Source organism: Myiozetetes cayanensis, unplaced genomic scaffold (assembly GCF_022539395.1).
Source record: "Myiozetetes cayanensis isolate MyiCay16 unplaced genomic scaffold, myiCay2020 scf17, whole genome shotgun sequence".
NCBI classification, from domain to species: domain Eukaryota; kingdom Metazoa; phylum Chordata; class Aves; order Passeriformes; family Tyrannidae; genus Myiozetetes; species Myiozetetes cayanensis.
Window position 1 is genome coordinate 8,001,371 of NW_026087378.1, and position 16,184 is coordinate 8,017,554.

Here is a 16,184-nt window from a genome sequence, read left to right on the forward strand (position 1 = left end):
GTCCAAAGGTCTGGAGTCCTTGACACTTGATGGAACTGAGATAAGGGAAAGGGCAGGAAACATTGGGTGGAAGATGAGAGGGAAGGAATGAAATCAAGGTATATGAATAGGCAGATGAACTCATGTCCCTAAAGACTAATGTGGCAGGAAAGGCTGGCATTCGGAGGGACTTCAGCTTTGCAGATGCACACTGCAAACTACTAATAGGAGCAGAGTTCCTGGATATGAAATTAATTATTTTTCCATTAGGCAATCCCCAAAACTGTATTATTGTGGATTTGCTTTTCAAGTGAGAAAGATGTTGGAAATGTCCTTCTCTTAGAAAACAAAATTGTGATGATTCAACACGAGCTTGCTCTGTTTAAATTATGTCAAGAAATAGATCTGCAAGTAAGGATTTTGATTACCAAGTGATTTTGATTACCAATTTGAAAGATTAAAAGTTAGTGAGAAATTTGGAGAATTTGGGATCCCAATTGAGAGGACTACAATTGAGACCAGTCCAAAGAACTGCCAAAAATCTCCTTATACGAAGGACAAAAGGAGTGTTCAGGACCAATCTGAGTTCCATTACCTTAGTAGTGGGCAAACCTTAAGGAGATGTTTGAGGAAAACTAAAGATATAAAGCATAAAGAGATAACATACACAGTGAATTTTCAGGAAGGAAACCATGCGTGGGCTAATACCAATCTTTGCAGAGTTGGCTGACTTCCTAGGTAAAGGAAATACAGTACATCTAGTCTATGCAGACATTAAAGGCATTTGGCCTGCTGCCCTGTGGGATGCTGTCACTTAGACTTTGTGAGGTGGGTCAGGGACTGGCCAAGGGGGAGCTGCTAGCAGATGAGCAGACAGTAACATGGGGAGTTGTCAGTGAACAGCCAAAAAGATGGGGTTTAGGACCAAACTTCATATTTTTGCTCTTTGCTGTTGTACAGAAAAAGTTGGCAAGCAGAGCAGAGCACTGCTGGGTTTTTTAAACAGGAGAAGAGCAGGATTCCTCCCGCAGAGCACAGGGTGACCTTCTGGGCTGAAATTGCCTGGGCTCAAACTGGGATGAAATACAGCAGTGAAGAGTACAAAATCATGCTCTGAGGTTAAATAATGAGGGTTTTGGCTATCAGCTGACAGCTCAGTTGAAACTATGGAGGAGGAGAAAGTTCTAATTGCATTTAACCAGACACAGGGTAGATGTGAGCCTGCAACACGCTGCAGCCATGTGAGGGGCAGCCCAGGGCTGGGCAGATCTGTCCAGGAGAGGGGTCTTGGCACAGTTCCTGCTCGTGAAATCCTCTTCCTGGCATACATGCTTATATCAATCATTAGCTAGACATCTAGAGCTGGGTAAATATGTTTTTGGCTTTGAATGGTGATGACAGGCTTGGAGCATTACCTAATAAGGTGGGACCACTTGAGAGCACGGTGTGCTATATATTCCTGCTCCTACCTTGCAATCTTCCTCGCCCGCACAGAGAGCACGCAGGCTGCACTGGAGCGGTATCCTTGGCTGCCATGAAGATAACAGGCATTTTCCTGAGGGCAGCTTTAGCCCTTTGCTGCTGCTTTGGTGAGTATTCCCTGGGATACTGCAAAGATTGATCTAGCTGAATTGGAGCTGAATTTTCATTTCAGTAAAAGTCTTTGGATCTTGCAACATAGATGAGAACCTTATTCCATGAAGAAATATCCTTCCTGAGAGACTGTAGCAAAAAAGTTGGGTTTCAAGGTTGAGGTTTCTGCAAACATCATGAAGGCAGCTGTTTCCATCTTCTTTGAAAGAGCAGTTACTGAAGGAGCAGCCCTAGTGCAGGGCAGGAACTTGCACATGGGAGTCCTGTGTATAAGGGCTGTTAGAAATGGCATCATTGCCCATGTGAGCAACATTAATGCAAACTTAAAACTCTAGGATTGCTCTGTAAGTTTATCGTGCTGCTCCTGGTAACTGAGAAAGATGTGTTTGGAGATACACAGTGCCAGTGGTCAATAGTCGTCTTAAACACACATGTCCAAAATTTCAAAAGTCAAATACTAAGTCTCTTAGGTTAAAATCCAAGAGTACTGAATTGAAAGTACCTTCCCTGTAACATCTGAGGGATGCATTAATATATATGCTCTCATGTATTTTATCTCCCCTCATAAGTGCAATGAAACTGTATTTAATAACTTTTAATACATCCTATGGCCATTTACTGGCACAATGTACAACTCCATATTTTCCTAAACTAATTAAATTAGTCAACAACATCACTGAATTTAAAAGTTTCATCAAAAGCTTTACATATGTTATTCTTTATATACTAGTAATTCGATTTTTTTTTTGTCTCCATTTTTTTCTTTCAGGTGCTGCCTTTGGAGTTCAGGTAAGCTACAGATCTATTTAGTCTGTTCTATTCAGGTTTCTGGTAAAGCAGAAACAATATGTAATTACCCAGTGAGCACATGGATTAAATCTAATGAAATCTTAGCTGTTCAAATAACATTTTCCAGTGCATGGCTGAACGATATTGCCAATTTCACAAGAAAGTAAAAGATCCCTATTTCTCACAGTATTTTCAGTTCATTAAATAAAAGGAAAAAGCAAGAAGTAATTGTACAATCCTATTATATTAACTCTTAGGCATAATTTAGTTACTCCAAGCCAAAGGCACTAGTTTGCCTCCCCATAAGGAATACTGTCATATGATATGCTTGAACGTATCAAAGACTGTGACTCTGATAATTGTTTCCATACGGTAAGACCCAAAGAACTGTGTTCCTTGCATAAATTTATATACCTATATCACAGAGAGGAAAACAGCAGGGTCTGAGCCATGGATTTATCTGCAGGTTCTTCCCACGCAGCTACGAGACTCCTGCAACTCCCAGAGTGCAGCACGATCTGAGACGATCCGCTGTTGAGCTGAGGGGCTCTGGTGCAGGGCTGGGCTCCCAATTACCAGCTGCCTTCATTAGACAGTGTCTCACCCACAGCAACCCTTACCCTGTGCTGTGCCCCCCCTGGACCCCATCAGGAAAGCATCAGAAACTTCTGTAGGGAAGATTCCCTTCTCCTGACTGCCTGAGCAGACTCCCAATAATGCCTCTAATTTGCCTGTCGGCAGGAGCTGCAGGCACTGTGGCAGTGGGAGGCTGCTGAGGGTTTCATTCCATGAGGGAGCCAAAACTGGGACTAATTCTGTGCTGCTTTCACAGCTTGACTGCAGCCAGTATTCCAGTGGCATTACCAAGGATGGAAGGTCCTGGCTAGCTTGCCCAAGGAACTTGAAACCAGTCTGTGGCACTGATGGCAACACGTACAGCAATGACTGTGGGATCTGCCTGCACAACGAGTGAGTATTGCTGCAACCTCACAGAAACCTCAGGGCAGGGGGTTCCAGGTAAAGGTGGCAGCTTTATTCCCCAAAGATGAGCTGGGATGAGTAGCAGCTGGGAATCAACACCACCAACCTCGAGGTGATGTTGCTCTGAGATCCTTGACACAGGTCTGCTTCCTTCTAGGGAACACAGTGACAGTGTGGAGAAGGCCCACGATGGAGAATGCGAGCCAAAATCTGTCGTGGTAAGATGAAATATGTGATGGGGACAGTTTAAACACCACACAAAAGGAGAATAGAACGTGCACAGCTGGTCTGCACAGCCCAAAAGGGATTAAAATCTGATGATAACCAAAGTAGAGAGGGGTTTTATGGGCTATCTGATACCACATCTTTGTTATTTTCTACTTCAGACTTCTAGTCTCTGTAATTGGGAATAAAATGAAAATAATATGTCGGCTGAGGGTTGAATTTCACCACTTGGATAGCTCCAGCAGGATGTTATGAAGAATCTTGCAAAACCCGAATGACAGTCCTTCTTGCTATGCCATTTCTTTTCAGTGGGAGAGAATTCTCACAGAGAATTCTACTTTTGATAGTGAAATTAGTTTGTTGTTGTATTTGTCCCCAAAGACTGAGAGAGAGAGGAGAGAGAGTAAACAGACTATGTAGGAGTGTTGTATCTTTATATCAAAAATGTGTGTTTTCTGTTTTCTTTTTTTTTTTTTTTTCTCTATCCCTGCTATTTTTACAGATTGATTGCAGTAACTACCGAAGAGCTGTAATAGATGATCACGTTGTGGTAGCATGCCCAAGGATATTGAAACCAGTCTGCGGCTCAGACAGTTTCACTTATGACAACGAATGTGGGATCTGTGCCTATAACACGTAAGTCTTGTGCATGGGATGTCCTTCTGGATAATTAGTGACTTAACGCTCTCAGAAGCACTTCTGTAAAATATTAGTCTTAAGGCAGATGTCTCTGTAGGTCTCCTTGGAACTGGCTGTTTTTAATTCTTCAGCCAGCTTGAGTTTTCTTCCCTGTTTTTTGACTGTGGTCGTGAGGGGAATCACAAAAATACCCAGAGCAGAGCCATGAACAGATCAAAGTGTTACTTATAATACTAGATCACTCCTAACACTTCATTCCCGTGGGGTATGGGAACACTGTGCATTTGCTGTGGCCATCTGCAGGTTGCATTCAGACAAGTTAAGCAGTTGTAGTGTCCCACAAGGCGGGTGGGACTCGGCTTTGTTGTTCCAGTGCCTGGAGTGACATGGGGGAAGTTATTCTCAATACTTCCTAACCAAAGCTTTTCTTTCTTTCAGGGAACATAACACCAATGTTACCAAAATACACGATGGAGAGTGCAAGGAGTCTGTCGCTGTAAGTGCAATAGAAGTCAAAAATCCATTTTTTAGGGCTGCAAATAGAATCCTGAGGACCCCACAGATTTCCCTAGGAAACTACAAGAGATCCATAGCACAAGGCTTAGAGGGGTTCCAGTTCATGCTTTGCTTTTGTGGAGGTGAGGGTGGATTTGGCATCCTCCCTGCTCCAAGGAGAAGGTCACCCCATGCTTGCCACACCAAACTGAGGAAGGAGGAAGGAGAGGGATATGGAATGAGGAGCTGCAGTGATTCAGTGCTTCAGAACTCACTTCCCTACATGCTAAGCTGGCTTGTGTGCCCAGAAGAAGGGGTGGGGGGCAAGATTTCACTTGCCAACATTCTGTGCAGGTTGGCAGTTTTCTCTCTGGAGATCACAAGCATTTCCACCCTCAGCAACAGAGATTCAAAATTCCCATGCTGGTGGTTTTCACAGACTGGTAGTGAGACTCACAAGAGCACTAGGCATACATATTTATAGAGCATGGTGTATTGTATCTTTGTGTGAGGCCAACAGTCTGGTGCTTCAGGAGGAGAGGTTCTGTATTTCAGTGCCAAAATTCTGCGATGTCTGAATCCTGTTCTCCAGCTGATAGATAACCATTTTTTCCTATCCTTTCAAACCCTGTGCTGAACTACAGGGAATCTGAAGTAAGAAGTGATCACAGAACTGGAAAAGTGTGGAGAAAACCAACACAAACCAAAACAGCATTAGTCAGATTTACAGCTGGGGAAAAACGTTTCTTACCAAATTCAAGAACAATTTTTTAATGAGCATAGGCCCAAAATTCTGTACCTGTTCATCTGCCTGAAGAATCCCTTCTCCAAGGTAGTCCTTTTTCTTGACTGCTGGAGAACTAGGATAGCATTAAGAAAGTTCATTTCTGATTGCAACTTTAACTTCAATGTATCAGGTCTCTGTCCTGTTGCAGAAACCCCTGAGGCTCGGGTACAGAGTGAACAGGTTTTGCATCAGCTTTTCTTGCACACCAAGGGCTCCACCAGGGCTATTTGTCCTTATTTTTGACAGGTTGACTGCAGCAGGTACCCAACACAAGTCACTAAAGATGGCAAAGTATTAGTGTCCTGTCCAAGGAACCTGAATCCAGTTTGCGGCACAGATGGCAACACATACGATAACGAATGTGGGATCTGTGCCCACAATGGGTAAGTGCCATACTTAGAGTGCTCCTTCTGAGTAGCCAGCAATGCTGTGCAGTCCTGAGAACCACCCTGCTGCATTTCTGCTTATGCCTGTTTCTTTGAGTCTCTTAGAAACTGGGTTGGTTTGGGATTTACCTTGAGTTTCTTTCTGACACCTTCTTTGTGCTTGTGAGAGGAAACCTTGAAGAGTCATAAGGCAGCTCCTTGGATTAGTCTGTGGGCTGGGCAGTGACTGGGCAGAGGAAGGAACAATTCAGAATATTACTTTAAATTGCATGTTATAGGAAAATGGGGTGAGCTTGTTAATGAGTAAAGTAGCTATTCTGATACACTTTTATAGAGTCTGAAGCCATAGTTTGCTTCACTTTGCACATGACTGTGACCAAGAGGTTAAGCATTTATTTCCTCAATTTTATTGTTTCTCTCTTCCAGAGAACAAAGGACCCATGTTGGCAAAAAGCACAGCGGACAGTGCAGACAGGAGACTTCTGAGGTAAGTGTTCAATATAAGCCTCATTTCTCTTAGCTGTATCAACTGAAAGGTTCCCTGAGGTGACACCTACTCTGAAAGTGAGCTGGCCTGAAGCCTGGCTTTCTACACTTGTCTATTAAGTCTTGTCAAGCTCTTTGTGTCAAGGATGCCTGCAAATCCCATCTGAGGCAGGTGTCCTCTGGGCCTTCCTTGCCCTCACAGCCCTGGCAGATGGGCTGCACAGGAGCTCTGCACAGAGTTTTCATAATGAATTCACGCCTACATCAGCCTTTGGGGTGGGGATATCTTCTGGAATATGGAGCACACCTGAGGTTTTGGTCTGAGTGTATCAGCTGAGAAGTCCCAGAGCTGGTGTCTAGGACATGCCAACACACAAATGAGGGAATTGGTCATTTTGGGCTTTGTGTTTGAAGGGCACCCTCAAAGGAAGATCCAAGTCCAAATTCCTTCACTGTTTTGGTGTTTTGTTTATATCTATACTGCACAATGAAAGAAGACTATAGTTTTCCCTTTTTCTAATTGCTTTTCTGACATATCTTGCATTTGGGATTGACCAAACTACTCGCCCCAGTGATTTGTTATCTCACAAACTATGTATCACCATGCAGTTCCTTCTGTGCATGAGAGGATTCATGCAGAACTGACTCAACCTGGTTTTGCAAGAACTGAGTCGTAGCGCTATTGTCGCCTCAGTATCCTGGTGTAAAAGACATGGAAAGAGGTTATGATGGAATCTTTTTTGGTCAGAAAACAAGGTCTTTTTGTCACTTTTGTCATTGCTGCCTTTTGCAGATCGATTGCAGTCAATACCCATCCAGAAAGGTTAAGGGAGGTAAAGACCTGGTGCGCTGCCCCAGGATCCTGCGCCCGGTCTGCGGCACAGACGGATTTACTTATGACAATGAGTGCAGCATCTGTGCCCATAACGTGTAAGTACTGCACATAGGACTCTCTTTTTGAGTTACTAGCCATGGTTGGTGCTCCAGATGGCTTTTCTTTTGGGGCCAATATATCTATATATCTCTTTCTGTTTCTCTTTCAACCTCCTGAAGCCTCTGTCACCTTCATTTTGTTCCCTGATGCTCTCGTTTTGCTCCTCGGGGGAGCTGTGGGAGAGTCAGTTCTTGACTTGAGCACACTATGAGGGCTGTGATATCTGGGCAGGGAAAAGAGTGATGGGACTGTGGTGTTTGGGCAGAGGGAAGAGCAGATGGGGCTGCTGTGTAGCGCATAGTGAGGAGACCTGATGGGTCTGCACCCGTTACGCTTGATAATGACTGGGAGAAGCTGGTTCATTAGGAAATCAGATGGCTCCTTCATCATATATAGAGGCTGTGGGTTTGGTTTGCTTTCTGTGGTATCTGGGTGTCACAGGGCTCAGCTGGTGTGTGTGCTAACCCCAACCTCTCCTTTTCAGACAATACGAGACTCACGTTAAGAAAAGCCATGAGGGAAGATGCAAGGAGGAAAGCACTCCTGTAAGTGTACCTTTAACTATACAGTAAGCACCATCTGCTCTCTCTCCAGTCTCCAGGAAGACCCTGGCTGGGCTCAGTACACCCTCTGTGCTCCTGGATCATGGACCTTGGTGCACAGGGCTCATTCTGATGCTGTGGTTCTCCCTAGTTTCTCACAGTTGCTGATGTGAATGTGCTGTACATGAGGGCAAGAGAGGACAGGGACAGGTTGGGACTTCAGAAACAAAATGTCCCAGTACTGCAGATCTCTGAACAGAAATCATCAGAGGCAGCCCAAGAACCATGCAGCTCATTTTAGCACAATGGGAGAGAAAGCAGAAGGCTGTGTTAGTTGTCAGTGTATTTATTCAGTGATCAGATTTCCATTGCACTAGACAGGCAGGTTAAAAAATCCTCGTGCTCTGGTCAACCAGGACAAATCTGCTTTCAGGTATGTGTACAGAAATAGCTTTATTATCCTGCACAGTAACAATATGTGCTGATAATATCTCTACACATTTATTCTGCTTATGCAGAGCAGCTCTGAAGCACCAAAAATAATTTCATGCATCCTGAGGGACTGCAATATATTTTCTATACAAAAGACAAGTTGTTAAAATGCTGTCTTTGCTTTAATTTGTTCTTGGACCATGTGGGAAATATGTATAATAAGAGACACTGCATTGGGAAAACTGTGCAAAATGACAGTGAAGTGATGCTTAGCCAGTGTAGACTGATTTCCAATTGGTGTTCATCTACTTATCCTCAAATATTTAGATCAGTAGATTTTATATATTGTAAATATTTTTGTGACAGGAGCTGGTGAAACAGGTCTTGCTGCTGTTTTGGAAAATCTGAAACAAAATCTCAGATATAGTAAACTATGTCAAGCTGGACTTAATATTGAACACTTTCACTCAGATTCCTCGAGTTGTGCTAGGGGACGTTTAGATTAAACATTAGGAAAAAATTCTTCCTTGAAAGTCTGGTCAGTAACTGGAATAGGCTGACCAGAGAATTGTTGGAATCACTGTCCCTGGAAGTGTTCAAAAGCCATGTGGCACTGGGGGATATGGTTGGGTGGTGAACGTGCCAGTGCTGAGTTAACAGTTGGATTTCAGGGGTCTTTTTCAACATTTATGATTCTGTGAAATGCTGGATTTAAAACTTGTATGTACACTACTCTAGGAAAATAATCTTTTTGGCCAGCTGTTCCTTTCTTCCCTCTGCTAACACAAAATACCAAACCCATTTACAATGACTTAACTATTTTCTAATGCAAGACTAAACTTAAAAAACCTTTGATTTTCCCCTGACATAAGCCTTTAAAATCTGGAGGATCAGCGTGGCCAGACTGCAGGTGAGACACTCTTCCATCTCGCAGCAGCTGACCCAGCATTGCTGTTTTGCCTCCCCAGGTTGACTGCAGCACCTACCTGAGCAACACCAAATCGGGCGAAGCCATCATGGCCTGTCCCTTCATCTTGCATGAGCTCTGTGGGACAGACGGTGCCACCTACCCCAACGACTGTGCTCTCTGTGCCCACAACATGTAAGCCCTGGAGGTCACCCCCTGAGAGCCCCACAGTTATTTGCTGAGCATTTTTAACTCTGCTTTCTCTTCCAGCGCCTTTGGAACTGAGGTTGCCAAGAAGCACGATGGAAGGTGTGTAGAGGAAGCTACCCAGGTAAGTGAAACCTGAAGAAAAATAAGAGTTTGGGCAGGTGCCAACTGCATAACTTGAACAAAGGCTGGTTGGTTTGGGTGGCGTAACCTCCACAGGGGTCATGGCTTGTGCTGACCTTCCTTCTGTGGGTGAATATCACCCTCCTGGCAGCAGGAACGTTGTGCACTTCCTGCACACAGTCAGGAAAAGAAAGAGGAGAGGACAGGTGAGGAATGAGTTATGAGACAGGTAACATAAATGATTTAAGGCTTTACACAAAGAAATCCTTTTCCCACAGCAGCCTATCATAGCTACTGTAGCAACTTAGCAGCCCATTTTGGCAATTTGGAAAGGGTACTCAGGGAACCCAGTACCTCCTGGATGCTTGTGTTTTACAAAAGGACATTCTACAAAGATTAGAGAATTGCCTGTGTTTTGAATGCTAATACCTAAGATATCAGGGGATACCTGATATCCTTGATTTTTGGGGCTTTTTTTTTGTAAATGCAATGTAATCTAATGTATACCAACAATGAATCTTGTAAAAATACCAGATTAACTGTGTTTGGCCAGCTCTAAACTGTTTACTCTCATTGGGGAATGGAAGAACAAAGCCACCTCATTAGCATTTGTTTGAAAGAGTCAACATCCCGAGTCAGATATTTCATTTCTATACAAACAAACTATGAAATGTCATTCCTTTGTTTCCCGAGTACACTGTGCTCAGACCGGGTGAGATACATAAATCAGGAAAGAAGAGCTCACACTGGGAGAAACTGGGAGTGCTAAAATGCAAGGTCAGCTCTTCAGCTGGTGTAAATCAGCTTCAATGGCTGTCAGTCCTGCTGGCAGGTTTCAACACTCGGAACCATCCCATTGCAACAAAAGTCCTGTCAGCACATCCCCCCTCCATTATTGTGGGCCATGAAAAACACCTTGGTCACAGTCAGTCCCCTTGCAGGAAGTGCATAAATTGTGTCATTTTGATTTGCAGATTATTTTTGAGCTATGCTTTGTAATATCCTGCTTGGTTCAGCAAGGTATAGGGGCATTGTGATAAATGCAAAGCTGAATGAATAATGTCTACCTTCCAGCCTTGATTCAGTCCTCTCCAGCATAAGGCTGTGAAAGGAAATTACTAGTTTTCCATGAAGAATAAGTTAATATATAACCATAATTTGTCCTCTGGTAGATCCTTTTAGGATCTGGGGTAGTGAGATTTAGGCAGAGGCAAAAGCAGGGGAAGTTGTGTCTGGGCTCCCTTGCAGAGAGCAGAGCCTGTGTCAGAGCTTTTGGTGTCCTTGTTCCCCAGCTCAACTGCAGCCAGTACCGGATGTCCACGCAGAAGGATGGCACTCAGCTGATGGCCTGCACGATGATCTACGATCCTGTCTGCGGTACTGACGGTGTCACTTACGCCAGCGAGTGTACTCTGTGTGCCCACAACATGTAAGTACCTCCCTTGGGGGTGGATGGATCCGTGAGTGCCAAGTAAAATTCAAGGACTCCCTCTGAAACTCTGTGCTGGAGGGGTCCTGTCTGTCTGCCCACATTTTCGTGCTTCCTTTGGTGGTGCTCGATACAGGTGTTCAACCCCAGAGCCCCACAAAGGTGGGTGCATCAACCATGGGCACATGTCTGACCCACAAGGGCACATTCTTGTTAGTGCTGTGCAGGCAGTGCTAAGGTGGTTGATCTGAAAATCCTGTGACTCCATGGGTGTGAGGTTTGTTCTTGCTCTGTTGTTGTGCTGGGGAAGGTCGTGGTTAACGATGGTCTCTCCTTCCTCCAGGGAGCATCGGACCAACCTTGGCAAAAGAAAGAACGGACGCTGTGAAGAGGACATTACAAGGGTGAGTGAGAAAGGATGGGAACAAAGAGTGAAGTCCAGTGTCTGCTACACCCATGGGGGACTGTTTTCACTCTGTTTTACAAACTGGGGGCGTGGTGGCATACAGGCCTGAGGAGATCACACCTCAGGAATTTCACACCAATCATAAAACAGCCAACATCTGTCCCACTGCTGTGTAACGATGCAGGAAAAGGCACAGCAGTGAGCAGAAACAGTAGAAAATCACATCTGCCACCAGGAGGAAACTTTGAGTTGGTTATGATAATGTTACAGCCACTTTCATTTCTCAGTGGGGTGTCATTCCTTATGCTGGGGGGACACAGTTTGCTCTCAGGCAGAGAGACTCATGTCCATCTTCTGTGTACAGGACCTCTGCAAGGACTTCAAAGAAGTGTCTCATATATGCACCATGGAATATGTGCCTCACTGTGGCTCTGATGGCAAAACATACAGCAACAGATGTGCTTTCTGCAATGCCTACCTGTAAGTATGAGTAAAAATTTTTCTTTCATGATCAGTTCCTGTATCTACTATGAATTCAGGGCTGTTCTCATGATTCCTTTTTTTGACTAACTGCTTATGGGCATGTACTGGACATTTCTGGTGCACTGTGAGTTGTGCAAGGAGATGGGCTTTTTGCGTTTTAGGGGAAAATTTAGGGGGAAATCACAGAAAAAAAAATCTGTAATCTGTACCTGGCCTTCTGTTTGTTAACTTTAAAAGTATTTTGTTCATTTCCACCTGCACTCAAGGTGTCCCACAAGCTCATGAGGGCATGTGGAAAGCACTTTACCAAACCAACTGGATAGTATCAAATGTGTGAAACCATTCATCTTTCCTTTAAAGATGATAATGAAAGGGAGTATTTGGATTTTTGAGACAGTTCTTTATCTCCAGTCAACACTAAATGGACACTTGGGTCAGTGAAATGAGGAATGTGACTTCAGCACTTAATATGCTCTGTGTCTAATTCTCCTCTCTCCTTTTCCTCACCAGGGAAAGCAGGACGACTCTCAATCTCATGAGTTTGGCTGAATGCTAAGTCTGTGCTGGAGTTCAGCCCAGGAAGACAAAACTCCCTTAAATGTGACTTGCCATGGGCTGATCGTCCCTAGTAACATTCCTTCAGTTTGCCTTGTTTCCTTAGCTCCTGAAATACTTGTTCAATAAACTGACTTGGCAAAATTTCTCTGTCTTAATGGCATATCGCATCTGTTTTGCCCCATCTCCTCCCTGACATGGTACTCTGTGTATTTTTCTGTTTGTGTTCTCCTCTACCAAACAGTGTGGATAAAATTTTCCTGCCACGTGTCAGTGCCATCCCTGCTCTGATGAGGGCTTGACCTCCCTCTGGAGCTCCCAGTCACTTCTTTACTCCTCAGAGTCTCCTTGTCAGTGTTAATCTTATCTAACTATGTCTCTGTATGACCTGATCACGAGCTCTGTCTTTATAGTCAGTGCAAGGAGACATTTACCTTGAGAGTATGGTCGACCTCCTCCATAGGGAAATGTCTAGGATGTGGGTGGTGATTTTCTCTCAAGAAGAGCACTTTTTTTGCTTGGGCTAGAAAAGGAAATTGGTTGCCTAGCCAAGAGGTGCCCCTGTCCCAGTTCCTACTGCCTGTGCAGCCTGTCCCATGGAAGAGACAGCAGCTGCTGTCAGGAAAGGTGATTCCAGTCTGTCTCCACTGAGTTTGTCCCCAGTGTCAAGTGCTGTTGTAGGATATAATCTACAGGAGGGGTATATTGAGCTCCAATCAGGGTCACAAACAGCAGAAGTGTCCATTCATGAAATATCTTAATTTATTAATGCAACAGAATATCTCCAGGACTGGTGGGCAGTGATGACCCCTGAGATGGGGGACAGCCCTGGTACATCACTGAGCTGCTTTCTAAAGGCTTTTGGGAAGGAAAAGGATTCAGAGGTTCATTTGTGACCAGTTTTAACTGAATATATAGGAAGTCATAGGAAAACAATTCTGTCTCAGAGTTGTTTTGACTACTTTTTTGAGACTAAAGACCTCATGACTTGGTGATACAATTGTTGTCATTTTGGTGGTCTGTATGGATGGCAGGGAGGTAGGGGAACCTTGGGGCTGTCCTTTGTCTGTTGGCAATACAGGTACAGCCACTACCACTACCTCCACATGAGGTCACCAAAGCTATTGCAAGCCCAATATTTTAGGGTTCAGGGTTTCTTCTGGACTACAGCTAGTGCCTCCCCAGTTCAAGGTCCCATTGTAGTTTACCAGAGAATAGCACAATTATTTGGATCAGTTTGGAAAGTCACTCTTTGAATTGTCGGGCCAGAAGAATAGGCTGAAGGCAAATGTTCCTGACTTGGAGATACTGGGGCTATTGTACCAGAGAACGAGACCATAGTACCTCTGTGCCATTAGTGTCCATTTTCAAGATGATTTGTAGCTAACAATAGCTTATTGTACTTTTCTTTGGTCTGTGTCCTAAAGTAAATGATCCTTTGGTTTATATAACCTTTTTGCCATTTTCTGTTCAGGTGCTCTTGCAGAACATGCTGCTTTAGTCTTGTTTAAATGTTACTTGGTTATCCTCAGGGATAAGACCTGCTTTTTTTTTCTTTTTTTTTTTTTTGTGGACTTTGGCAGCCCTTCACTTGGACTGAGCTCTGACTGTTGGCTTTTTCAAGCCTTCTCAAGCCTTTGCAGTAAAGCTGTCAAGAGCCAACTGAATGGCACTGGCTTGGCACAGCCGTGCCAAAGCCTCCTCTGTGGAGCTCATTGTCTGATGACACCAAAAGCAAACTAGAATTCAAGGAGGCAAGAAGTTGAGCATAAGTCAGAGCAATCCAGTGAAGCAGCCAAAGGGGTTATTAGACAGAGGTTTCCATGCAGTATTCACCAGTAGGTTTCATGTAGAAGTACATAATGGGATAAATCACAAGAAACTGGGCCAGGCAATAGGAAAAGCCTGACATCGGAGTTTAAATATGCTCCAGGCTCAGGGGGTGTTTTATGAAGCAATATAACTATAAAAATAGGGCATCCTTCTCAGGGACAGTGTTGTTTTCTGTGCCTTGGATTTGGTTTTCAGCTGTTCCAGGGTTACTCACTGAGTGTTATTTAGATGATTTCTTTCTGCTTTGTGTTGGAAATGGCCTCAAGTTGCATCAGGAGAGCTCTAGATCTGATATTAGGAAAAATTTATTCATGGAAAGGGTTGTCAAGCATTGGAAGAGGCTTCTCAGGGAAGTGGTTGAGTCATTATCCCTGGAGGGATTTAAAAGACGTGAAGATGTGACACTTGAGGACATGGTTTAGTGGTGGCCGTGGCAGTGCTGGGGTCATGTTTGAACTTGATGATCCTGAAAATATTTTCCAATGCAAACATTTCTATGACAAGGAAGCAATGATCAGGCAAAGACAAACGCATTCAAGAGGAAACACTGAATTATTGTGATTTAGGAGAGAGGTAGAACAATACCAAGTTTCAAGTGTCACTGACAGACTCGAAAGGTGTTTCAGGGTACAGTTCACTGAACTGGGTGCTTGCTTGGCCATAGATAGAGGAATGTTGGATAGATGGTTAGATGGAGATTACGTGGTGGGGAACAGCAAGAAATCACAGAATCACAGAACGGGAAGGATCACTGGAGGTCATCTAGTCCAACCTCTCTGCTCAAGCAGGGTCCCCAATCATCTCATGAACTCATTGCTTACCAGACTGCAAATATACTCAGTACCCATCTCCAGGGTGTAGGCAACAGACACTCTGGTGCTGCTCATCCTGCTGCTCCATCACTGCTCAGGAGCACAATGCTGCAGAGCCCTGAGGCTGACTTTCTTACTCACCTTGAGCAAAAGCCCGAGCAGCTTCAAAATGCTCAGGTTTCTTTCAAAAACCACTCAACGGTTATGCTAGGAAAGCTTGGGTTTTAGCCTGGGGAGAGACACTGAAAGAATCGGAAACAAGCATGGTTTTAGTCCTGCTTCAGTGGACTCTCATTTTTGCACTTTTGCCATGAATGGAAGCAGCTTTATATCCTCAGTCAAGGATGCAGCAAAGAAAAAAATGACTTTCCAGTCATTTTTGCATACAGCTGCAACATCAGGCATTTAAAATTTAGTGCTGAAATGCAGCTGGTCCCACTCCACAGGCTGCAGCCCTTGGCTCTGGAGCTGGGGACAGAGTGGCTGAGCTGTGCCAAGGGTTGACAAACTTTGACGTGTTTCACACTGGTGACGGTCCAGCCTCAGGATCTGTGACTTGTAAATGTACCAGTACATATCACAGAGGCAGTATTTTAAAAATATAAATGTCCTCTCCCTTTCCTTGTTTGTCTGACTTATCTTTATAGTGTTATCAATGTTTTCTGAGTCTACAGTAATTTTTCTTACAAAACAAAGAGAGAGAAGAATGAGGTGAATCATTTAAATTTTGATTGATAAGTGGAATGTAGAAAACAATACTTAGTCTTTTCATACTGAACAGAGGTATTTTTTTTCACTTCTTATCAGCACTTACCCATCTGTGACTTGAAAAACAAACCCTGTAACTTTTCCTTGAGTGTGTCTGCACACAAACTTCATTCAAAAACTTTATCAAAATATCTATGCCTTTCAAAATGATGTCTGCTGATAATTTCCCTTGGTTTATCTTTTTTTTTTCATGTGCTGCATTTGCTAGAGGCATGTGGATGGGCCTAGACACTCTGTCATTCTCTTGAGGGATGTGAGAGTGACAAGGCTCATCCCACTGATTTTTAAATATTCATTTTAGAAGAATATTTAAATGATTTTTAAAGCACTTTTATAACCATATGTTCCTCAAAAAAAAAAAAAAAAGAAAATCCAGAAATAATTATTCAAACT

The 16,184-nt window shown here is 43.7% G+C and overlaps 1 protein-coding gene across 2 annotated transcripts; it reads left to right on the forward strand.

The window, feature by feature from the left end:
• Positions 1 to 1,423: 1,423 nt before the first annotated feature.
• LOC126638306 (ovoinhibitor-like) lies at positions 1,424 to 12,522 on the forward strand. Of its 2 annotated transcripts, XM_050312069.1 has the most exons (16): positions 1,424 to 1,568; positions 2,342 to 2,361; positions 3,194 to 3,330; positions 3,500 to 3,560; positions 4,070 to 4,203; positions 4,645 to 4,702; positions 5,735 to 5,871; positions 6,301 to 6,361; positions 7,154 to 7,290; positions 7,779 to 7,839; positions 9,237 to 9,370; positions 9,446 to 9,506; positions 10,798 to 10,934; positions 11,278 to 11,338; positions 11,705 to 11,820; positions 12,334 to 12,522. In XM_050312069.1, the coding sequence occupies exons 1-16, from the start codon at positions 1,514 to 1,516 to the stop codon at positions 12,377 to 12,379; spliced, it is 1,416 nt and encodes a 471-aa protein (XP_050168026.1). In that variant the 5' UTR covers positions 1,424 to 1,513; the 3' UTR covers positions 12,380 to 12,522. The 2 variants fall into 2 exon arrangements, with proteins under 2 accessions (XP_050168026.1, XP_050168027.1); XM_050312070.1 differs by lacking the exons at positions 9,446 to 9,506; positions 10,798 to 10,934.
• Positions 12,523 to 16,184: the final 3,662 nt, after the last annotated feature.

What these genes read in the sequence shown, in the direction of transcription:
- LOC126638306 (XM_050312069.1), top strand. Translation starts at nt 1,514, where the DNA reads ATGAAGATAACAGGCATTTTCCTGAGGGCAGCTTTAGCCCTTTGCTGC. An exon ending in GGGATCTGTGCCCACAATGG is followed by an intron (nt 5,872 to 6,300) that starts GTAAGTGCCATA and finishes TCTCTCTTCCAG; the next exon opens with AGAACAAAGGACCCATGTTG. An exon ending in GTGTAGAGGAAGCTACCCAG is followed by an intron (nt 9,507 to 10,797) that starts GTAAGTGAAACC and finishes CTTGTTCCCCAG; the next exon opens with CTCAACTGCAGCCAGTACCG.